The sequence below is a fragment of the Borostomias antarcticus genome, assembly GCF_949987555.1.
Source record: "Borostomias antarcticus genome assembly, chromosome: 12".
Taxonomy (NCBI): Eukaryota; Metazoa; Chordata; class Actinopteri; order Stomiiformes; family Stomiidae; genus Borostomias; species Borostomias antarcticus.
Window position 1 is genome coordinate 16,379,253 of NC_140245.1, and position 25,000 is coordinate 16,404,252.

Genomic DNA, 25,000 nt, shown 5'->3' on the forward strand with positions numbered 1-25,000 from the left:
CGATGGGGTGTGTATGTGTGTGTTTGTGTACAGTGTATGTGTCTGTGTGTGTGTGTGTGTGTGTGGGAGAGAGAGAGAGTGTGTGTGTGTGTGTGTGTGAGAGCAGAAATAAACTGGCATATATCTGGCAGCATAGAACATCTAAAGCAATCCAAGTCATTTTAAACAACAGTGAGAACCCCCCCCCCCCCCACCCCCCTGCCCAAATGACACTGCAGCCATGCAAACGTATTACAGTATGACAGTAAATGTCAAGGCCAAGGGCCACCTCCGCCTTTGCACATGGACCTGCCACCACTCGAACCAACATCCCTCCCTGACATCAGACACTTTACGTTTGAGGAGGAAAAGACTGCTCTACATGGCCTTCCTAACAACAAAGCCAGCGGCAGAGATGGGGTGGCATACGAGACCCTTAAAGTCACACAGTCATGTCAGACCCTAACAACATCTTTAATATCTTAGTGTTCTTGTATGAATTGAATTCTGTTTTTAAAGTTGTTATTCTCTTTTACAGTATCTTTGACGCGAGACCCTTAAAGTCACACAGTCATGTCAGACCCTAACAACATCTTTAATATCTTAGTGTTCTTGGATGAATTGAATTCTGTTTTTATAGTTGTTATTCTCTTTTACAGTATATTTGACGCGAGACCCTTAAAGTCACACAGTCATGTCAGACCCTAACAACATCTTTAATATCTTAGTGTTCTTGGATGAATTGAATTCTGTTTTTATAGTTGTTATTCTCTTTTACACTATCTTTTATTTTTAATGCTTTTACTTTTATTGTTTCTTTTAAATCTGTTCTCACTGTTTATATGATTTATGTTTTTATCCTTCTTCTTTTATGTAAAGCACTATGTGCTACATTGATTTGTATGAATGGTGCTATACTGTATAAATAAAATGACATTGACATTATGTCAATGAATATTTGGGATAGCTTTCCTCCAGTGATTTAATCATGACATTGTGATTGAGTGTCCCAAATGCATCTCTAAAGTTAAGGAAGACAGAATACAGTCAGGACTCATGCTTAAAGTCATCTATCCCTGTTCATTCATACCCTGCCTATTGATGTACTGTATGCCTTCTGCTCGGTGGACAGAATGTCAGCATCCATCAGCCAAGGGAGGACTCTGGCCAGTATGCACTTCAGGAATACCTCATAGATGGTAGGGAGGAGGGATATCTCTGTGTTGTTAGATCTTCAGAGATATTGTCTTTTTTGGGAACACGGTGGATTAATGCTCCTTTCCATGTGTCTGCTCTCCTGTTTTCCAGACAGACATTAAAACAAGTAAAACTATGTTGTAAAAGCAATGGTAATAGGGTACGTTTTAAGATCTTGCTTAAAAATTACCACAGTCTCAGACATTCTCAGGTCCTCTGGCAGGGTGTTCCAAAGGCTGGAGGCATAAGAACTATAAGCTGCCTCCCCATGCCTCTTAGTCCTGGCTCTAGGGACCATTAAAAGCTCAGTGCCAGAGGACCTGAGGGACATACTGGGTGTATATTTTAATACTAGGACTTACTGGGTGTATGTTTTAAGATAATATCTGATATGTACTTAGGTGCTTGATTATGTAATGACTTATAGACTAATAAAATAATCTTTAATTCTATTCTAAAACTGACAGGTAACCAGTGCAGTGATTTTAAAACTGGTGTGATGTGTGCCCTCTGGTCTTAGTGAGGACATGTGCTGCAGCATGTTGTACTATTTGAAGTTGGCTAATAACTTTCTTTGGTAGACCGGATACAGTAATCCAACCTGCTACTGATAAAAGCATGCATTAGTCTTTCAGTGTCAGCCTGGGAGAGAAAAGGTTTCACCTTAGCAATGTCTCTCAAGTGATAAAAATATGTCCTAGTCACATTCATATGGGCCTCAAAATTAAGATCTGAATCAAACATGACACCTACTGTACAGTCGGTTTCTGACTTGGCATTTGGTGTTCAGTGTCAGTGTTTTTGCCCAGTGTAGTCTCTCCCTTTCAACTTTTTCACCAATGATCAGCACATCAGTTTTATCCTGGTTTAACTGAAGGAAATTCTGTGACATTCATGCCGTTATATCAGCAAAGCATTCTACCTGTGGTTAACTGAGCTGTAGTCATCGGGGGTCACAGAAATATAGAGCTGAGTGTCATTGCATAGCTATGGTAGCTAATATTGTGCCTTCTAATTACATCACGTAGGGGTTGCATATACAGACTGAAGAGTAAAGGCCCTAGAATGGATCCTTGTGGGACCCCACATGTCATTAAAGCGTTATTTGAGCTGTGATCAACAAGGGCGACGAAAAACTCTCGGCCAATTAGGTAGGTCCTGAACCAATCAAGGACTGGACCGTAGAGGCCGAACCAGTTCTCAAGTCTTCCAATGAGGATATCATGATCTACTGTGTTGAAAGCTGCGTTCAAGTCCAGAAGGACAAGGACAGAGAGCTTTTTCGCATCAGCACTGATTCTGAGGTCATTTACAACCTTGACAACCTTAACCAGTGCTATGATGAGGCCGAAAACCAGACTGAAAAGTGTCAAGGATATAGTTTGCATCTAGAAAGGCATTTAACTTTTTGAATAACAATTTTTCTAGAAATTTACCTAATAATGGGAGGTTGGAAATCGGTCTAAAATTACTGAGGACTGAGGAGTCTAGGTTGTTTTTCTGAAGGAGGGTTTTTACCAGGGCAGTTTTAAGAGCTGATGGGAAAAGACCTGTGCTGAGGGAACAGTTAACAATGGCTAAAGTGTCCTCAGACACAGAGTTAAAATAGTCTTTAAAAAAAGTTGTGACACCATTTTGCCAGCGTCTCTGTGTCAACCGGTGCAAACAAGCTCATCCCAATGCTCAGTGGAGGAGGGTCATCAAGCAAAACAATTGTTCTTGTCTGGGTGATATTCATCCCAATGTCATTTATCTCTAATATGCTACAAAGTTCATTACTCATTTCATTAAATTTCATCTACTACATTTGGAAGTAGAGAACATGTTGACAGGTGTGTAGGGGACAGAGTTTATGAGGCTGTCAATTGTTAAATTATTATTAATTGAACAATTATTCCAGCACCCTGGAATTATGATTTTTAGAGATCAATTTTGAGAAGCGATCTCTCCTAGCATTTCTTATAGCCTCATTAAAGGCATCGAGATGTTCTTTAAGGATATCATGGTGAACCTGCAGCTTTGTCTTCCTCCATGTGCGCTCAGCACTTCTCCTAAGTTGATTTATCTCCTTATTTCTCCATGGGAGCTTTTTGTTTGGCTGTGACATTTTTCATTAAAATGTGTGTGTTTGTACAGTGTATGTGTCTGTGTATGTGTGTGTGTGTGTGTGTGTGTGTGAGTGTGTGAGAGAGAGAGAGTGTGTTTTTGTACAGTGCAGTGGTGGCTGGTGACTCAAAAAAGGGCAAGGCAAGGACAGGAGGAAGAGAGGCGAACCGCCCATTGGCGCCGGGGGGCACTTTCCCTCAGTCAGTTATTATTTTAAATATTAGCTTTAAAGTGGATTTACAGTCAATTTTAGCATATGAAAAACTGAACACCACTTTCTTTAACTACATGCAGCATTTATTTATCATATTCATGATACATTACAAAACAACAATAAAACATTGTAAGCAGTTGTTGTAATGGATTGTACTCTTCTCTAAAGAGAGAAAATAATTGATATTGGTGAGGTGCTGGAGAGGTTAGGTGATATATGAAAAAATGTTTTTGATTAGGGGACACTGAGGTGTGCTGGCTCTCAAACAGTTTGTTGGCAAATAGATTTGACAACTGGACAATGGAATACGTTGCACAGCAAATGCAGTATCCAACAGTTCGCTCATGGCTAACTAGCAATGGTACAGCTATGGGATTAGCTCATTTGGGTTGCTGTCAATGCTGCCACTTATGCTGCTATAGCGTACAATTATCAGAACAATATGAACATTCAGTTGAAAGTTTTCCATCCACCCATCCATCACTGGATGAGGAATAAGCACCACAAAGCGATCAATTCTCACGCAAGCAGGAGCCAGGCTGTGGATTTCTCCGATCCGGTGTTGCGACTCAGTCTCTAGAAATTGTTTGGACAAGTTGCCGACAGTTTGTGCCTCCAGCCAATCTGCGCGCCTGCCTATGCTGTAGCCTGACGTGCACCTCGTAGCTAACGTTACCGGATATAGCCAGCCAGTGGAACTGTCGTGTTCAGACGGCTCTAGCTAAAAAAGTATTTATGTCATCTTAAATATTTAGATGGCTAGAATCAAGACAAATAGACAAACAGTTTGATGTATAATATGTCCCATAATACTTTTGGATGTATTATATGATGGAGCTACGAACACACAAAAAGTCTCCAATGGCACAGGGAAGAGAAACACAGACATCAACACCGACTCAATCGGCCTTCACTGTGGTAAATCTGGAATGTGATTGGACTAACAAAATGTCAATAATTAAATCCTGTTCGGAGTACTGTCCTCCCTTGCGGTAATTTTTCAGCGTTTTGGCCAATCACAAATTAGCAAGAAAAAAAGGCATTACATTGATTTAAGAGAAAAGAACCCGCCCTCAGGGAGGCTAGCCTCCCTTCCATAGATATCTATGGGTCCTCCAGCTGCATGTTATAGATGTTACTGTTGGAGCTTTAGAATTTCAATAATGGGTTTTTATCCATAGGGAAAACATGCTTTATGAACAAAACTGAGATAATATTAAATATTAATTATAAATAAATAAATTCAGATAAGAGAATGAAGAGAGTCCTGAAGAGGACTGTCCTCCTCTACCTCAATGGACGAGCCTCCTCTGGTACAGTGTATGTGTCTGTGTGTTTGTATATGTGTGCTTGTGTATGTGTCTCTGTATGTCTGTGTGTGTTTGTGTGTGTATGTATGTGTGTTTGTGTATGTGTCTCTGTATGTGTCTGGTTTTGTGTGTGTATGTGTCTGTGTGTGTCTCTGTGTGTGTCTGTGTGTGTGTGTGTGTGTGTGTATGTGTGTGTGTGTGTGTGTGTGTGTTCAGGTCTTATCATCTTTAAGAGCCTTATATCATTGCTCTCTCTGTCTCTCAATTCAATTCAAATAAATTTAGTGGCATGGAAACATCTGTTTACTTTATTGGCATGGAAACATATGTTTACTTTATTGCCACGGGAAACATGTTTACAGTCCAAACCCTGTGTGTTTAGCACCCCCACTCAGGAAGCTGGTTTTGTTTTTATTCTTGGATCCTGCCTGTGACTGGGATCTGCTCCAAAATTTAATGGGTTCTAAGCTGGCCCATGATATACCCCTCCACCGAGTTTCATGAAAATTGGTCTGCTAGTTTTTGTGCAATCCTGGTTCCAAAAATGAATGGAGGGGAATGGCAGGCCGTGTTTCGGCGGCCCGTGGACCCGACCCGTGCTTTGGATCAGCTCCAACATTTAAAGGACCATGAATTGGACCGTGCTACATACTTCTACCGAGATTCATGAAAATCGGTCCAGTAGTTTTTGCGTAATCCTGCTAACAGACAAACATACACGCATGCATTTACTGTAAAAATGCCACCGAAAACATTACCTCTTGCCCTTTGCTGTCGCTGGGGTGGAGGTAATAAAATCATCTGATCAGTCTACACGCTGGGAAAAAAATCACACCCAGGTGGTGAAGTAAGCGATGCAGGATGAGCAATCTCTACTGCCCTCTGCTGGTCTGCAGCTGTATTAAATCTCATGCTACGGATGGACCATGGATGTATTAATAGAACGGACGGACGTCACGTATAGAAGCTGCTGCACCACTTTAAAACATTCAGAAAGCTTGCAGAACAGAATCTTGGAATGTTGACACAAAGCGTAGAAGGTTCAGGCTGAAGGGCTTCATTGCTATTGGCTGAAACAATCAATACCAGAGGCAGCCTGGAGAGGCTGGAGGAGGGGCCGGTCTATCGCCAGTACTGTTCTCATTAACAGAGGCAGACTGGAGAGGCTGGAGGAGGGGCCGGTCTATCGCCAGTACTGTTCTCATTAACAGAGGGAGACTGGAGAGGCTGGAGGAGGGGCCGGTCTATCGCCAGTACTGTTCTCATTAACAACCATACTGTTACCTTTCCATTGATTAGGCCCCAGAGCTAAATGAGGTGCTGGACAGGTTTAAAGGGGTAGTTCAGAATTTTAGAGCCTCATTTACGACTTACCCATAATGTTGATTGATGGAGAACATTTCCAGCTGATTCCATGCTGTCTCGAATTCTGTTGTTAGCAACACGTTGAGATATGGAAGTTTCAATCCCCCCCATTGACAATGAATGTCTAAAAAGTCCCAAAAATGAATGGACATGAATGGGCAGCCGTGTCTTGGCAGCACTGTGGCGCCCCCCTTAGGTCGCAGCCAACAGGGTTGGGCGGTGCGGTGCAGTCCGGGCTCTCCCCCTGCACCCCGCAGCCAAAACCCTGGAGCAGGTGGGGGGGCGGGAAGGAAAGGAGGGGGAGCAGGGTGGGGGGCAGGGAGGGAGTCAGGGGGGGAAGGAGGGGGGGCAGGCGGGGTTCCAGGTGAGCGTAGGGCCCGGGAGAGGGAGGAGTTGGGGAGCTCCCGGATGAATCGGGAGGAGGGGGATGATTCTCCCTTGGACTGTTCTAGTGTGTCTGGTGTGTCTGTGGGCCTGAGTGGAGAGGACTTGGTCTACGCAGTGGGAGAGCTGGGTAGTTTTCTTATGGAGGTCAGTTCAGAAAGTGTGCCAGTCGGACAACCTCACATGTCATGTGACATGTCCCATGTCACCTGGGAAGAGTATGGACTGATAAAATGGGTCCCATCAGAGCGTAAGGGCTTGTCCACACAGCAGAACTAATGGGTGTTTTTTTCAATACACACCTGCAGATGGGGCTTTTCTTCTGGTTGCTTTTGTATGTTTCTCCTTCTCTCTCTTTCTATGGAGGTTCTACGTGTAGGCTCTCTTAATGTTAATAGCGCCAGAGACAGGGGGAAAAGAGGGTTGATATCAGAGTATTTTGAGCAGAAAAAAATCAATGTATTATTTTTGCAAGAAACACACAGTGAAGCTGGGAATGAAGTAGATTGGGGGGTTTGGTGGAGGGGGCCACAGGTACTGAGCCATGGCAGGAATGTTGGTGCGGGGGTGTCAATCCTGTTCTCCAGTAATCTGGAGAGTAATTCTTTCCACTCAGGAGGTGTGTAATGGTTGAGTGTTGATGGTTAAGGCACCTGTTAATACGTGTGTTTGTTAATGTGTATGCACCCAATGGGGGGAGGGATAGGGTGGGTCTTTTTGGGCGCAGGAGTTGGCAGGGCTGGCACCAGAGGTGGTATTGGTGATGGGGGGTGACTGGAACTGCACAGTGGACTTCACGAGGGATAGGACTGGGGAGGGTTAACCCTAACCCTAACCTCGGATCGGTGGGAGCAGTTAGGGGTCTGCTGAATACTTTGGATGTAGGGGATACATGGCGAACCAAGCACCCGGACTCTAGACAGTTCACCTCGGTGAAGGTGGCGGGGGACAGGGGGAGCGCTGCGCCTGGACCGTGTTTACGTCTGGACCGTGTTTACGTCTCTCGTCAGTGTGGTAACAGAGTTAGTTTGTCTGACCATCATCTTGCCATGGTTCATGTCTCTTTAGTGGCCGGGCCCCGCCAGTGTGCCTACTGGAAGCTCAATGTTGAAGCTCTTACAAGACGCCTCCTTTTGCTCTAGCCTCAGGATGTTTTGGGAGGGGTGGACAGCCAGGAAACAGGAGGATGAGTCTCTCCGTCAGTGGTGGGATGTGGGGAAGGTCCACATTAGGCTATTTTGCCAGCAGTACACGGTGTTCTCCTCAGCCCAGTCCAGGAGGGAGCTGGAGGGGCTGGAGAGTAGCATCAGTCAGGTGGAGGCGGAGCTAGCAGGTGGAGGCGGAGCTAGCAGGGCGGCGTACAGAGGGGCAGCAGCAGTATTTGGCTACATTACGCAGAGACCTGGGGGCTTTTCTGCAGACTAGGGTGAGGGGGGCTCTTGTAAGAGCTAGGTTCTCCATGCGCAGGGAGATGGACGCACCCAGTTCCTTCTTCTTTGAGCTGGAGCAACAAAGCTGTGAGTCTAAACAAATGCATTTACTGAGACGTACTGTGCATTTACTGAGACGTACTGTGTGCTGGGTCAGTTGATCATGGACAGTTTGTTCCTTATAAGGGACCTGATGGAACTGTCAAAGTGGGGAGACATGGCTTTGGGCCTGGTCTCCCTAGATCAGGAAAAAGTCTTTGACAGGGTGGACCATGAGTATTTGTTTAATGTATTGTCTGAGTTTGGGTTTGGGCAGGGTTTCATATCTGGGGTGAAATTACTGTATGCTGGGGCTTCCTTTTTGGTGAAGGTGGGCGGGGGGCTGAGCAGGCCAGTACGGGGGGGGGGGGGGGGGGGGGGGCGGGATTCGCCAGGGCTGCCCGTTGTCAGGCCAACTGTACACTTTAGCTATTGAGCCGTTGCTGGGGTTGCTGCGTAGGAGGTTGCAGGGCATAGACTCACCAGGGGTAGGTCTGTGCTCCAGGGTGTGTCTCTCTGCCTATGCAGACGACCTGACAGGGTTTGTTAGGGGAGAGCAGGACCTCAGGTGTCTGAAGCTGTACGAGGGGGCCTCATCAGCCAGGGTGAACTGGGGCAGAGCGAGGGCCTGTTATGTGGGGACTGGAGGAGCAGGGGGCCACCTCAGCTGCTAGGGGACATGCGCTGGGGTCGGGCGGGACTCAAGCTGCTGGGAGTTTATCTGGGCTCGGAGGACTGGGTCAAGAAGAACTCAGAGGGGCTGTCCCAGGTACTCTCTCGAAAGCTCTCTAAATGGAAATGGCTCCTACCCCAGGTGTCGTACAGGGGCCGGGGGCTGATCATAAACAATCTGGCGGTCTCCACTCTATGGCACTGGCTGGCGGTCCTCAATCCTCCACGTGGTCTCCTGGTGGAGCTCCAGATGAAGGTGGTGGACTTCTTGTGGTCGGGATACCACTGGCTCCGGGCACCAGTGCTGTACCTGCCTGTCTGTGAGGGGGGGCGGGTGCTGGTGGATCTGGAGAGCAGGGGGGCTGCGTTCCTCTTGCAAGCTGCCCAAAGACTGCTGTATAACAAGGACAGTTGCTGGGGGGAGCTGGCTTGTGCTCTACTGAGGAGGGCTGTTGGTTTAGGGCTGGACCGCCAGCTCTTCCTCATGAGACAGGATGGGCTGAACCTTACGGGCCTTTCCGATTTCTATGCTGCGGTCCTGAGGGCCTGGGGCTGCCTCAGACCCTTACAGAGGCGAGGCTTAGAGGCTGGACCCGGGGTGTGGGAGGAGCCTCTGTTCTACAGCCCACTGCTCCAGTTGGGGGCCATGACTACAGCAGACACCTTGTGAGAGCGGCACATGAGAGGGGGCCTGACTAAGCTGGACCATCTGTGTGTTCCTGAGGATGGAGGCTGGAGGTCACCATAGGACTGGTCAGAGTCTTCATCAGGCTGCTGGAGAGGCTCTGTTTGGCGGTACGGGGGGCGAGAGAGAGGGAGAGATAGAGAGAGAGAGGGAGAGAGAGAGAGAGAGAGAGAGAGAGGGAGAGAGAGGGAGAGAGAGGGAGAGTACGGGGGGCGCTGCCCGACTCAGTAAAGTATACTCTGGCCCGGCCGAGGGAGGACGACTCTGCAGGAGAGTGGGAGCCAGCTGCTGACCTTCAGTACTCCGAGACTGGGTGACCTCAGACAGGTAAGGGGGAGGGCTCTGTATGACCCTGGTGACCTCAGACAGGTAAGGGGGAGGGCTCTGTATGACCCTGGTGTCCTCAGACAGGTGAGGGGGAGGGCTCTGTATGACCCTGGTGACCTCAGACAGGTAAGGGGGAGGGCTCTGTATGACCCTGGTGAGCTCAGACAGGTAAAGGGGAGGGCTCTGTATGACCCTGGTGACCTCAGACAGGTGAAGGGGAGGGCTCTGTATGACCCTGGTGACCTCAGACAGGTGAAGGGGAGGGCTCTGTATGACCCTGGTGACCTCAGACAGGTGAAGGGGAGGGCTCTGTATGACCCTGGTGAGCTCAGACAGGTAAAGGGGAGGGCTCTGTATGACCCTGGTGACCTCAGACAGGTGAAGGGGAGGGCTCTGTATGACCCTGGTGACCTCAGACAGGTGAAGGGGAGGGCTCTGTATGAGGCATGTGTGAAGGTAGGGTTGTTGTGGGTGTGTTTTTTATTTTTTATTTTTTAACGATGATAACTGTGTGGTTTTAATTTGGGTGCTGTTTAGTGTTTTGTAAGGATGTCTCAATAAAGAGCATCAAAAGTCTCTCTGTCTCTCTCTCCCTCTCTCTCTCTCCCTATCTCTCTCTTTCTGTCTCTACCTCTCTCTCTCCCTCCCTCTCTCTCTGTCTCTTTCTCTCTCTGTTTCTCTCTCTCTTTTGATTAATCTTTCTGTCTCTAACACATGCGTTTGTACAGACAGACAGACAGGCACAAACGCACACACACACACACACACACACACACACACACACACACACACACACACACACACACACACACACACACACACACACACACAAACACTGCTGTACAGGGACTCAGGACCAGGCTGAATTAGAATTTATATTCCACCCACAGCCTCAAATCTGATCCTCCCTCCCTCCCTCCCTCCCTCCCTCCCTCCCTCCCTCCCTCCCTCCCTCCCTTCCTTCCTTCCTTCCATCCATCCATCCATCCATCCCCGCTCCCTCCTCTATCCCATCATCCCTCCATCCCTCCTCCTCCTCCTATCGTCCTCCGTTAGCGCCTATCCATCCCTTCATCCCCCAATCTGTCCCACAATTAACATTCCCCCTGCACAGCCAATACTAACGCTGTTCATATTTTATCCACAGCACTGGAACTGAGTGGTATTGAATTCCCATATCACACACACACATGCGCACGCACACACACACACAGGCACACGCACACACACACACACGGTGAGGTGATCTTAGAGAGAGCTATTAAAAATTGATTAGCTGTCGTCGTGCCATTCCTCCCAAGGTCGCCAGTCGAGCAGTCAAGCGTGTGTGTGTGTGCGTGTGTGTGTCTGTGTGTGCGTGGCTGGCTTGAGTGATTGATGGAATTGTCAGATCCCCTCTGTAGGAGCCATTTCAGTGATAATGTATTATATTGAAATTATTTTTGAAAGTCAGATTTTTTTTTTGCAATCAAGTGTCAGGAGATTCCTCAGTCAACACCAGTTGTGACCCAATGGAGACAACACCCTCTATCCTGTATCCACCACCAGAAGAATTTTGGACAGATTAAGAGAAAAGGAGAATGAAGGAATGACAGATGAGGCCCATCAGAGGAGAGGAGAGGAGAGGAGAGGAGAGGAGAGGAGAGGAGAGGAGAGGAGAGGAGAGGAGAGGAGAGGAGAGGAGAGGAGAGGAGAGGAGAGGAGAGGAGAGGAGAGATCTCTCCTTAGTAGCCTGCTTCATGAGGCAGGAGAGGCCATCAAAACCAGCTCATGTTTTAATCTTTGCGGCAGGAATTTCTGCTGTTGAAGCACGCTTAATGATAAAAACACCCTTTAATTTCTGTCAATAATAGAATATCTCTCCCCGCAATCAGTGAGATGAATGGAAGAAGCCCTGCTAGCTGATTTGATTAAGGGAGTAATAAAAGGAAAATGCATGGTTAGTCCTGTTTTAAGGTTACTTATGATCATATACAATGGTTCAGATCAAAACGTTGACAAAACTAGCACTTTTGAGAAAGTCTGATAATTGCTCTACCACCGTTTTGGTCATACAATGGATGTGGGTGGGCACCTTGAAAAATCATTCAAAATACATGTTAAACTCGCAATTTCAAAGACAAGAAACTCACCGAGGTGTTAGTTGGCTTTCTGACATATAATTCGCCATAAAGTAAGATTCTAGTTCATCTGGAAAGGATTTTTTTAATATTTAGCATAGAACTATTTAGTCGCAGCACATACGTGTGTAAACGTCCGCAAACTAGGTAGCCTAGCAACATAAACAATAACAATAGCTACCGTAAGCAGTTCCGCTTCCTGAATCCCCTCTGCGGATTGATCTACACATCTACAACGGTCGCATCAATACAAGTCAATGGATTTCATAAAACGATCAATAAAACCCTACAGGATTCATACTTTGCGACGAATTTGATGTCAGAACACCAACGGACACCAATTACCCCCTCGGTGAGCTTCTTGTCTTTGAAATCGAGAGTTTAACATGTTTTTGAATGATTTTTCAAGGTGCCCACCCACATCCATTGTATGACCTAAACGGTGGTAGAGCAATTATCAGACTTTCTCAAAAGTGCTAGTTTTGTCAACGTTTTGATCTGAACCATTGTATATGATCATAAGTAACCTTAAAACAGGAATAAACATGCATTTTCCCTTTACTCCTTTAAGGTGAGATGGAACGTACCAAAGCCAAACCATGGGGGGGGGGGCTGGAGAGCTAATACAGATGCCTGTCAACCAGTTGACAGCTGGGAGATTCCGTTAATCCGACATCCCTTGACAGATCCTATTCTAACACAAACACTCTCTCTCTCTCTCTCTCTCTATCACACACACACACACACACACACACACACACACACACACACACACACACACACACACTGTATATCCGTAATGCTTCTGACATTTGCAAGGTGAAGTACTGTGATGTCTACATCTTCTTTCTGTCATGTTTCCCAGTGAGGAAACCACCGACACGGTTAAAATATCACACACACACACACACACACACACACACACACACACACACACACACACACACACACACACACACACACACACACTCTCTCACTCTCTCTCTGTTCTCTCTCTCTCTCTCTCTCTCTCACACACACACACACGCACACACACACACACACTCTCTCTCTCTCTATGTCCACTCTCTTTCTCTCTCTCTCACACACACACACAGACACACACAAACTCAAACATACACACACGCACACTCATGTATCATGTATACACAGCAAGGGCGAAACTTTAGTTTGAGAAGTGAGGGGGGCACAAGTAGGGATGGTGAATCATAGCACACTGGATTTCTGCGTGAGCAAAGCTCAAATCATGCCAGTTCTTTTCAACCCTAGCCTACTATTTTTTCATTAGCCATACTGCTCTCAATGTCCTCATGTCATTGCACAAATGCTCATTGGCAAAGTTATTAATCTAAATATTAATACATATGGAATTTATAGATTTTTAATAAATTGGAAATCAATAAATCATGAAAACCAAAGGTTGTCATAGTTGATATATAGAATGTTGCAAAAGTGGTTTGAGGTGTTTGTGACAGATATTGGCAAAGTAGTTCATCTAAACATGAATAAATATGTCATTTTTTGATTTCTCAAATATTAATAAATTGGTTATCAATAACTAATGAAAACCATAATAGTAATATATATAACCATAGAGTTAGATATATATACTTAGAAAATGTTAAAGTGGTTTGAGGTGTTTCTGACAGATATTGGCAAAGTTATTTCATTAGCCATACTGCTGTACCTGCACACATAGCCTACCTGCACACATAGCCTACCTGCACACATAGACTACCTGCACACATAGCTTACCTGCACACATAGACTACCTGCACACATAGACTACCTGCACACATAGCCTTCCTGCACACACAGCCTACCTGCACACTTAGCCTACCTGCACACACAGCCTACCTGCACACTTAGCCTACCTGCACACTTAGCCTACCTGCAACGCAGTGCTGCTGCTCCCTGCCTCCTCCTGCCTGTCATAACCTCCTTGGTCCCTGAGCTCAGACCCTGTTAGGTGGTGGAGGGAGAACAGGTTCTCTCTCCCCATCCTGTCAGATTTGTCGACCACATACTGTATATGTGTGTGCAAGCATCTTCAACCCCATCAGAGAGAGTCTTTTCAGTAGCTGGAAACACTATTAGGTGTAGGATTCATCCAGAAAAGGCAGACATGCTAATTTTCTTGCAAAAGAACTGTTAAAAAGTTGACTCATGCTCCCTGAGAGCCTAAATGTGCAATCAAACACTGCAATCTGTTCTTTAGACAAAATGTGTATAATGTAATATTTTGAAAAGCAATATTAGAGCTGTTTTAAACAGCCTACTGTACCTCATATTTGTACTGTGAAACAGAATAGTTACAGTTTTTGTATTTGTATGATTACATTTGTGTTTATTATGTACTAATATAAGTATAGTGAGTAGAATGAATGGCATTATATATTTATATATAATGTATATAATAAATAATATATATATAAATAAATAAATAAATAAATAAAATATATAATTTAGGAATCGTTAAGAGGATTCGGTAAGGATTCGGACCGTTAATCAAATCCTAATGAATCCCAAACCTACATGTCCCCCCTGTCCCCAGTGGAAATTTGGCCCCTGATACACAGTACTGTAGATGTACAACCATACATCCTATAACACCTGGGGATGCAGCAGCTCTGTGGTAATAGGCACACGCGCACACACACACACACTCCTTCCTACAGCAGCTGAAGGATGAAGCAATTCCTTCAAAGTAGAACTTGTGTGTGCGCGTCTACTGTATGTGTGTGTGTGTATGTGTGTGTGTGTATGTGTGTGTGTGTGTGTGTGCATGTGTGTGTGTGCGCGTGCACCTATTAAGTCCATTACAGCTGGAGCTAGCTTCCCACGGGGATGGCAGGTGACATTTTTACTCCGGAAATGTCACTATTTCCATTTTGTGTGTGTGTGCATGTGTGTGTTGAGATGGACCATAGACAGGAAGAAAGAGAGCTAAGGCATTCCGCCCTTAATTAGGAATCCCCATGGAGCTGTCACACACAGCCTGCCACCCCCCCCCCCCCCCCACTACACACACACACACACACACAATCTTCCCAGAAAGTACCCCTTTATAACACAAATCTATACAGCTCCTTGGTTATCTATCGCCAAGGTACCAGCTACCTGACCATGAGAACCAGAGAACCAGCTACCTGACCATGGGAACCACAGAACCAGCTACCTGACCATGAGAACCAGAGAACCAGCTACCTGACCATGAGAACCAGCTCCCTGACCATGAGAACCAGCTCCCTACCTTACAGGTCTGTTGATATATGGGGCTGCACATTTCAACAATTTGTTGTCAATAAGATAATATCCTGGGGATTCAGGAAGTGAAAATATAGCGTTTTTAAAAATCATCTTCTCATGAACGCTCAATCGGATTCAGTCACCATCACGTGTATTCTGGGATATTCGCTCCATCAAGATGATAAGGACGAGTCGTGTGAGTCAGTCTCTCCTTGGCAGCTCTGATGGCATCTGTGCTCTCCATAAGGACACACACACACACACACACACACACACACACACACACACACACACACACACACACACACACACACACACACACACACACACACGTACACTTGCACACACACATATGCACCCTGTGCCCTGTGCCAAGCAAGTGCTCCCTATTTCAGTGCTTTGATGTGTTTTATTCAGAGCTCTCTGGTCATTTATCCTTAAGCAGGGAGCCAACACACCACACACACACACACACACACACACACATACTCACACAGACAAATACAGACACTCACACTCTCTCTCTCTCTCTCTCTCTCTCTCTCTCACACACACACACACACATACACGGAGCCAATGATCCCAACACCTCCAAATCAAGGAGGAGGAGGAACTAAAAACTCGTTACACGGATGATCGATGAAGCACACACTAGCACACACACACAAACATGTGCTGATTGCACACACACGACACACAGAGAGTACAGGAAGACATTTCATTATGGAGAGACACCGACGTTTGGTAGTGAGGGCTGTTGCCGTGGTAACCTCTTGAGGTACAGTGTGGTACGGTGGTCTCCATTGGTGTGTGTGTGTGTGCGCGTGCCCGTGCGTGTGTGTGTGTTCCTACCTTCCCCAGGCCGGGCGTGTCTTTGACCTTGTTGGCGGCGCGTAGGAGGCAGGGCGGGGCCGGGGGGGGCGCAGTCTGCAGTGCCCCGCTGAAGCTGGTGGGGAAGAGGGGTGGGTCACACACCAGGGGGGGCGCCGGGGGACGCGGCTTCCTCTTCTTAGACGACAGGTTCAGCTTCTGAGCAGCTCTGCAAGACAAACGCTACAGTCAAGTTACAAAGATCCAACACATATTGACCTACTTGATTACTATAGGCAGAGGGGTGGGGGGTGTTATGAATGCAGGCTTATTCAGGGATGATGCAATTCCTAACTAAGGAGGAGAAGATAATATGACAATTTTGGGCTAATTGGTTTATAATACAGGGTTAGAGAGAAGTGATGGGGAACTGAGAGAGAGGCTGAAGGACACAAACAGTGCAGAGTCCCTGTGATCACTACAGTCCTGATCACTACATCACTGATCACTACAGTCCTGATCACTACAGCACTGATCACTACAGTCCTGATCACTACAGTCCTGATCACTACAGCACTGATCACTACAGCACTAGAGCACTGATCACTACAGTCCTGATCACTACAGCACTGATCACTACAGCACTGAGCACTAGAGCACTGATCACTACAGTCCTGATCACTACAGTCCTGATCACTACAGCACTGAGCACTACAGTCCTGATCACTACAGTACTGATCACTACAGTCCTGATCACTACAGTACTGATCACTACAGTCCTGATCACTACAGCACTGATCACTACAGTCCTGATCACTACAGCACTGAGCACTACAGTCCTGATCACTACAGCACTGATCACTACAGTCCTGATCACTACAGTCCTGATCACTACAGCACTGAGCACTACAGTCCTGATCACTACAGTACTGATCACTACAGTACTGATCACTACAGTCCTGATCACAACAGTACTGATCACTACAGCACTGAGCACTACTGCACTGATCACTACAGTCCTGATCACTACAGTACTGATCACTACAGTACTGAGCACTACTGCACTGAGCACTACAGTCCTGATCACTACAGTACTGATCACTACAGTACTGAGCACTACTGCACTGATCACTACAGTCCTGATCACTACAGTCCTGATCACTAGAGTACTGATCACTACAGTACTGAGCACTAGTCCTGATCACTACAGCACTGAGCACTACAGCACTGATCACTACAGTACTGATCACTACAGTCCTGATCACTACAGTCCTGATCACTAGAGTACTGATCACTACAGTACTGAGCACTACAGCACTGAGCAATACAGCACTGATCACTACAGTCCTGATCACTACAGTTCTGATCACTACAGTCCTGATCACTAGAGTACTGATCACTACAGCACTGGGGCCGCATTACAGAAACACGTCCTATCTTAAGATTTGAGATAGGACAGTTCAGATAAGATTTTCCCTGATTTGGTATTACAGAAGCAAATCCTAAATAACTTTAGGCATCCTATCTTATCTTGCTTCGTCTTATCCTATCTTGAAGTTGGGAAATCCTAACTACTCAATCCAACATCGGTTATCAATGTTTATGTCTGTTACCAAGCAACCGATGCTTCTTTTCTGCGCTTCTCTGCTCGTGCACTTGTCGCGTGCCGTATATATGTTACGGTCAATGTGAGAAAACGGGGAATGTGAGCTTTTCCCGGTTATTGCGCACATTCCCCGACCTCGCGGGGAATGTAGGAGAAACATGTTCGTTTCTCACATCTCCCGGGTAATGTGCACATTCTCCGACCTTGCGGGAGATGTGAGAAATTGGTTAGTATTTCTCACATCTCCCGCAAGGTCGGGGATTGTGCACATTAACCGGGAAATGCTAGCAATTCCCGACCTTGCGGTAAATCTAGCAAAGTCCAACCGTATGCAAAACCTCTGCGCAGCCGGGTGGTGGGAGAGGGCTCGTGCGCTTAGAACGAGAGGCGCTTGACATTTTGCCCATGGTTTTCGAATACATAGCATCAATTGCATTAATGGAAACATTAAATTGGGTCTAATTATACATGTGTTGAAAGTTAAGATAATTAGCCTACAAGCCGCGAGGCTACGCAACACAATAAGCAAAACAATCTCACTGTTTCACTCGTCCCACTCCTCTGTTTCACTCGCCCCGCACGGCAGGGACAAGAGAAACATTCACATCTTCTGTTCTCGGCCGTCTTGAATTGAACTGTTACACCACAGAACGAAACTTACAACTAATAGGTTGGTAAAGGACATGTACAAGTTGTTTGTCATCATCAAAAAATGTAATCTCCATCTTTATTAATTTCTGTGTAAATCTGATCAAACCAAAAAGTGTTTCATTCGTCCCGGTCCTCCCCTACAGTTAATAACAGTCTGTGGTCTACCTTGAACAGTAATATAGCCTATGCTGCACACAGTGTGAGTAGTATTAGGAGGATAGGCCTACACTGGTGATCAAGTTAACAAACGCAAAATGAAAATTCCAACAACAGGAAGGTGGGAACCTCCAAAGGAACCCTACACGTTAGCTAGCCGAAAGAAAGACGAAACATCTCTCACAGGTGTGCGCCAGTAACGTTAGCCCAACAACCGTGGGTGCCTCTTATGGTGCACGCCCTCTGAGGCGTCACATAAGCCCTCTCCCACCACCCGGCTGCGCAGAGGTTTTGCATACGGTTGCGCTTTCCTAGATTTACCGCAAGGTCGGGAATTGCTAGCATTTCCCGGTTAATGTGCACAATCCCCTACCTTGCGGGAGATGTGAGAAATACTAACCAATTTCTCACATCTCCCGCAAGGTCGGAGAATGTGCACATTACCCGGGAGATGTGAGAAACGAACATGTTTCTCCTACATTCCCCGCGAGGTCGGGGAATGTGCGCAATAACCGGGAAAAGCTCACATTCCCCGTTTTCTCACATTGACCGTAACATATATACTTTGTAATACTTTGTAACGGTTATCTATCACGTTGTACATAGCATAATTGTAAAATTTCTTTTTACAATGCAGAAGAAAGTGCATCTCTGTTTCCATCTCCCCTGCCTCACAGTGACGGTCTTTGCTCTTTGGGCTGCCAGCTTTTCTTATGTCTGCATTTCTCAATAGGCAAGCTGTGGTCACTTAGCCTGTGTTTGGTCAGGATCTGTCTCTGCATTATATCTCTGACAGAGAAGAGATACTGCCAATGTGACATTCTGTCTGATGATCGATAACATTTCAGTTTGTTTTGTTTTGTAATGTAGTTTCCTCCCAATGTTCTAAATAAATGTTTTTTGTGTTTCATGATTTGGTTAGGGCTAGGGTTAGTCTTCTGAATTCCTAAGAGGACTCCTTTCAGCTGTCAGTTCTTGGGACTGTAGTGCTTTAAATTATCTGTCTTTAAATTGGCTCTCTTGTCTCTCTCTATCAATATCTGTCTCTCTACATCTCCCACTCTCTGTCTCCCTACAGCAGGGATCATCAACTGGTGACCCGGGGGCCAAATCCGGCCCCCAAAGCTTCCCATCCGGCCCCCCAAAGCTTCCCATCCGGCCCCCAAACCTTCCCATCCGGCCCCCAAACCTTCCCATCCGGCCCCCAAAGCTTCCCATCCGGCCCTCAGAAGTATTTCAATATCTAAAAAAGAATCTTCCAATATTGAAGCAACACCAACACCAACACCATTGAGATCGAAATTATTTTTTATTAGGAATGATTTACTGACCCCAAATCTCTTACTATTAGCCAGTAGCATAGTCTACTACACAACCCGATTAAGGCAGGCTCACTCACAAAGCTGTGCCTGCTTGCTTCGCTGGTTGTGAATAGCGGTAGAATGACTTGTGCAGTAGCCTTCATGCAAGATGGGCAAACTCATAGCTCTCATTTAACATTTAGTTTTACTTATATGCTCTTATTTGACATTTCATTTAATTTTATTTTTCACATGCCAATGACGGTAGGCTCAATGTTTCAAGAGTGCATTAAACGGAACGGGTTCATAGCGGCTTCTAATAAGACCAAGTCAATGACAAATGCCCCACAGCTAAGCAAGTGGGTGTTTGTGCTGTGAAATTGTGAAATTATGAGTGGCAATTATGGAAACTCATAAGTCACATTGTTGTGGGCATGATTGATTCGTGCTTCACGACGGTGTATGTGCGTGCGTGCACACATTACAAATCGGGGTGCAGTATAAATCTTAGGAGTCTGTTCACCAGTGTTGGACAAGCTACTGAAAATTTGTAATTACAGTTACTTTCACAAGAAAGTGAAAATATTAAACAACAATATATTTGTAAAAAAAAAAAAGATTTGAAAGTCTGGCCCCCAGTGTCTGCTGAGAACATTTCTGTCCCTTGGACAAATATAGTTGATGACCCCTGACCTACAGTATGTCTCTCTCTCCATCTCTCTCTGTCTCTCTCTCCGTCTCTCTGTTTCTTCAATATTCAATATTGACAGGGCTGTATTGGCATGGGAAACATATGTTTACATTCCCGAAGCAAACATCACAAAAAATCACACACAAAAAGTTTATTAGTTTTTTAATTGCCAAATCTAGCAGTCCTCATACACCCTCTGCCTGCCATGTGTGGTGTATATCAGGTGTAGGTGTGGTGTGTGTGTGTGTGTATATCAGGTGTAGGTGTGGTGTGTGTGTGTGTGTATGTGTGTGTTTATATCAGGTGTAGGTGTGTGTATATCAGGTGTAGGTGTGGTGTGTGTGTATGTGTGTGTGTGTGTGTGTGTGTGTGTATATCAGGTATAGGTATGGTGTGTGTGTGGTGTATATCAGGTGTAGGTGTGGTGTGTGTGTGTGGTGTATATCAGGTGTAGGTGTGGTGTGTGTGTGTGTGTGTGTGTGTGTGTGTGTGTGTGTGTATATCAGGTGTAGGTGTGGTGTGTGTGTGTGTGTGTATATCAGGTGTGTGTGTGTGTGTGTGTATATCAAGTGTAGGTGTGTGTGTGTGGTGTGTATCAGGTGTAGGTGTGTGTGGGGTGTGTATCAGGTGTAGGTGTGTGTGTATATCAGGTGTAGGTGTGGTGTGTGTGTGTAGTGGTGTATATCAGGGGCCTCATTTATCAAAGAGCGTGTAAATTCTGGTGTAAAAGAGGGCGTACGACGAAAACGCGGAAAATGCGAAATGTAGCGTACGACGAGAATATTTACACGCTTTTCGGATCTATCAAAAAAGTTGTACGCTCTTTTCTGCACGAGAAATCCGAGACTGGCGGAGAAGAGAGCGTACGCGCACGCGCCCCGTGTTCCGCCCTCTCCACGCCCAAATCCAACCATATATGGTCAAAACTATGACAGCGACAACGGGGATACCCCGGAAGGAACCGACATAATATAGCGTGGAGCATTAGGAAAGACAAATACGTTTATGGAAAAACGCGGAAAGAAGAGAAACTTTTCGGAGACGGAGGTGCATGTGCTTGTTGGTGAGGTCCACGCGAGGAAAGAAAATCATCTTCGGAAGGTAAGCTATTTGTACGAGCCTACATTTGTCTGATTGCTCCTAGTTTAGGTAGCCTACTGTATGTTTGGTGCATCCTGTATGTGGCGTAGGCTACACGGACATGCTGTATTATGTGTGAGGAAAGCAAACATTCCACACATTCTGTGGTAGGCTATGATTGATTTAGGACCAAAAACAGGGAACGATAACACAGATGACCACTTCATAATGTTAGACCACATGAAACATTTTCCCCTCTGGGAAATTAAGACTCTCATCTAAATCACCCGGTAAATCATACTTAAGCATTTATTTGGCTGCCAACAGAAAAACATATCAATTGAATATGGTTACACAATAAAATGTTTAATGCATAATCAAGTTAACAGACAAACTCAAAGAAAATGACTGAAATTGTTTCTCCAGACTCTGACGTGGGGTGGGACTCAGAGGAGGGGGAGTCTGCAGTGGTCCTTGACCTGACGGTCGTGCCCCCGCCGGTTGCAGCCTCTACATCCAGCGCCACGACCTCCAGTGCCTCCACCTCCAGCGCACCGGCCTCCACCTCCAGTGCCATCTCCAGCGCCTCCGTCTCCGTCTCCACCGCCCACGCCTCCACCTCCGGCTGCCAGCGTCCCTGCCTCAAGGTTCCCTGAGGGCTGGGCTTCCTATCAGACGCTGTGCTGGAGGCTCATGACCCTAGAGGCCCAGAGGGAAATGGCAGAAGGGATTGGGGCAGTTGTGGGGCAGTTGTGCAGCAGTTGGTGGAGGTCACCACACTACACCACCAGAGCCAACAGGACATCCTCACTGCACTTCATTCCCTCACACATGCTGTCACGGACCTCACACTGTCACTCACTACCACACTCACGGACCTCACACAGTCACTCACTACCACACTCAAGGACCTCACACAGTCACTCACTACCACACTCACGGACCTCACACATTCACTCACAAACGCACTCACACACCTCACACAGTCACCCACCAACAGACAATAAAATGGTAGAAATGTGAACCTTACTTGTTTGTGTCTTCATAGCTGGCGCATGACCTCAGTGTGGGCCCTTTGGCCCCGCTGGTAAACCTCATGACGGGGAGGGGGCTGAGGGCTTGGGTCCTCATTTTGTGGTGGGGTCTTGACTGGTTCTCATTCTTATCAGCTTTGAATATACATCTTGGCAAACATAACAGAATGATGTACAAGGAGGGGACAGATACCTAGTGAAAGTACTATTGGTTGCTAGTAAAAAGACAATAATGAGGGCTTGGTATAAGGTGGAACCCCCAACCAAGGAGCAGTGGTGGGTGTTGTGGAGGAGATTTATGAGATTTATTTATGCATTGAGGATGCAGGAAGGAAAGTTTGAAGGGAGATGGGAAAAATGGATGGATTATAGAAGGAAGTGTGATGATACCACTAGTATTAAAATTGTCATATTTGAGTAAGAAAAAAAAGCTGCATGGATGGAAGTACCCATAAGCTGTTATTGTAAGTTTTTATGTTTTATGGTATTGTCGTTGTATGGATGGAAAATGCTAATAAAGATTAAAGTAAAAAAGACAAAGAATATGTATCTTGGCTATGCACACACCAAGCCAGCCGTCACGCGCAGCGCCTGCCTCCAGTCTAGCCCTACCCTGCTGTGCGCCAGGATGGATGAGTCATGCGTGGAGCCAGGCCACCGTGCCACTACACTTGTGATGAGCATGTCGGCGTCACATATGATTTGGGTATTTATAGTGTGCACATTTTTGCGATTCACATAGACGTATTCATTCACTGATGGTGCCCTTATGAATATGTGGGTGCAGTCGCCATCGCCGTCACCTCTTTGGAGTTCTATCTCGGCCAGTAGGCCGAGTAGCGCCGGATTCATTTAGGCTCGCATTACGCACAGGAGGACTGTCATTTATATGCTTACCAAACAGCAAACAGGTCCACATGATCACATATTAATGACAATCTAATTGGTCAATTATTGCCGTTTGATGGAGTGCCTGCATTAGGTGTGTGACATATAGCGCGGAAAGGTTTGGGACAGCGCATATAGGTTCAGTTTGGGGAACAAATCCATATCGGACCATTAATGAGCCGGTTAGAGGACACGTCTAATCTTGCATTGCGATATATGTTGGTGCTGAATTGGGCTATTAGCCTACATGATTGTGCGTTCATGAACTGTCGCTCTTATTCTCTCCGTCAAACATAGTAATTCACCGACGCACCACCTGCGTCTCCAGTTCCCCCTGTGTTCAAAAAGGGCGCAGAACACCGTGTAAATCGGTACGACAACTTGAGAGGTGTCGTACAAAAGCGCGGAGAAAGGCGACTAAATTTCCGCCCTTTCGGCTTGATAAATCGCAATGTGGGGGGGGCAAATGGCGTACGCCTGAAATCGCGAAAAAGACCGTGTAAAAGAAGGCGTACCTCAATGATAAATGAGGCCCCAGGTGTAGGTGTGTGTGTGTGTATATCAGGTGTGTGTGTGTGTATCAGGTGCAGGTGTGGTGTGTGTGTGTGTGATGTATATCAGTTGTAGGTGTGGTGTGTGTGTGTGTGTATATCAGTTGTAGGTGTGGTGTGTGTGTGTGTGTGTATATCAGGTGTAGGTGTGTGTGTGTGTATATCAGGTGTAGGTGTGTGTGTGTGTATATCAGGTGTAGGTGTGTGTGTGTGTGCATCAGGTGTGTGGTGTGTGTGTGTATATCAGGTGTGTGTGTATATCATCTGTAGGTGTGTGTGTGTGTGTGTATATCATGTGTGTGTGTGTGTGTGTGTGTATCAGGTGTAGGTGTGGTGTGTGTGTGTATATCAGGTGTGTGTGTGTGTATATCAGGTGTAGGTGTGGTGTGTGTGTGTATATCAGGTGTGTGTGTGTGTGTATATCAGGTGTAGGTGTGGTGTGTGTGTGTGTATATCAGGTGTAGGTGTGTGTGTGTGTATATCAGGTGTAGGTGTGTGTGTGTGTGTGTGTGTGTGTGTATATCAGGTGTGGTGTGTGTGTGTGGTGCGTATCAGGTGTAGGTGTAACACGCTCACGCCAATACGTGTGAACATCATGTGAGCACCGTCAGCGCCACACCTACAGTAAGTAACGTTTGTGTAACGTCTGGGTCTCCATTGTGAGTCAGTGTAAATTAACCTGACATGTGTAATGCCTGGGTCTCCATTGTGAGTCAGTGTAAATTAACCTGACGTGTGTAACACGGTCTCGTTCGGGTTCGGGTTCACTACCAGTCCCTCACCAGGTTCTCAGTCTTGCGTTTGCTGCAACGAGACGCCGGCATGAACAACTGAGGGAAATGTAAGTGTTCTACTGCCTGAAATTAGACAATTAATTTGGAGCGTAGGCCTGTAGTCTATAGACACATAATTGTTGTAGATAACACTGTAATGGCTTGGTCTATAATTATTCCTGAACAAGGCTGGTGCTTTTTTTGTTGACCATATAAATATAGGTTAAGTAAATAAGAAAGGAGAACTTTACAATGGGTTTCAAATGAGTCCAAAACACAGATACATTTAATACACAGTCATCAACAATTTCCCCCTGGAGGACGTTTCTGCTGTCATCTGTAGTTGTGACCAGGTTGGGCTTGGTTGTTATGTACAGTAGGA

At 46.0% G+C, this 25,000-nt stretch overlaps 1 protein-coding gene across 1 annotated transcript in view; it reads right to left on the minus strand.

The window, feature by feature from the left end:
* Positions 1 to 25,000, minus strand: part of kif26ba (kinesin family member 26Ba) — a gene marked incomplete at both ends in the record, with an annotated part of 114,563 nt that overhangs the window by 20,876 nt on the left and 68,687 nt on the right. The window contains 1 exon segment of the mRNA XM_084446453.1: positions 15,930 to 16,116. Coding sequence (XP_084302579.1) covers positions 15,930 to 16,116 — 187 coding nt within the window.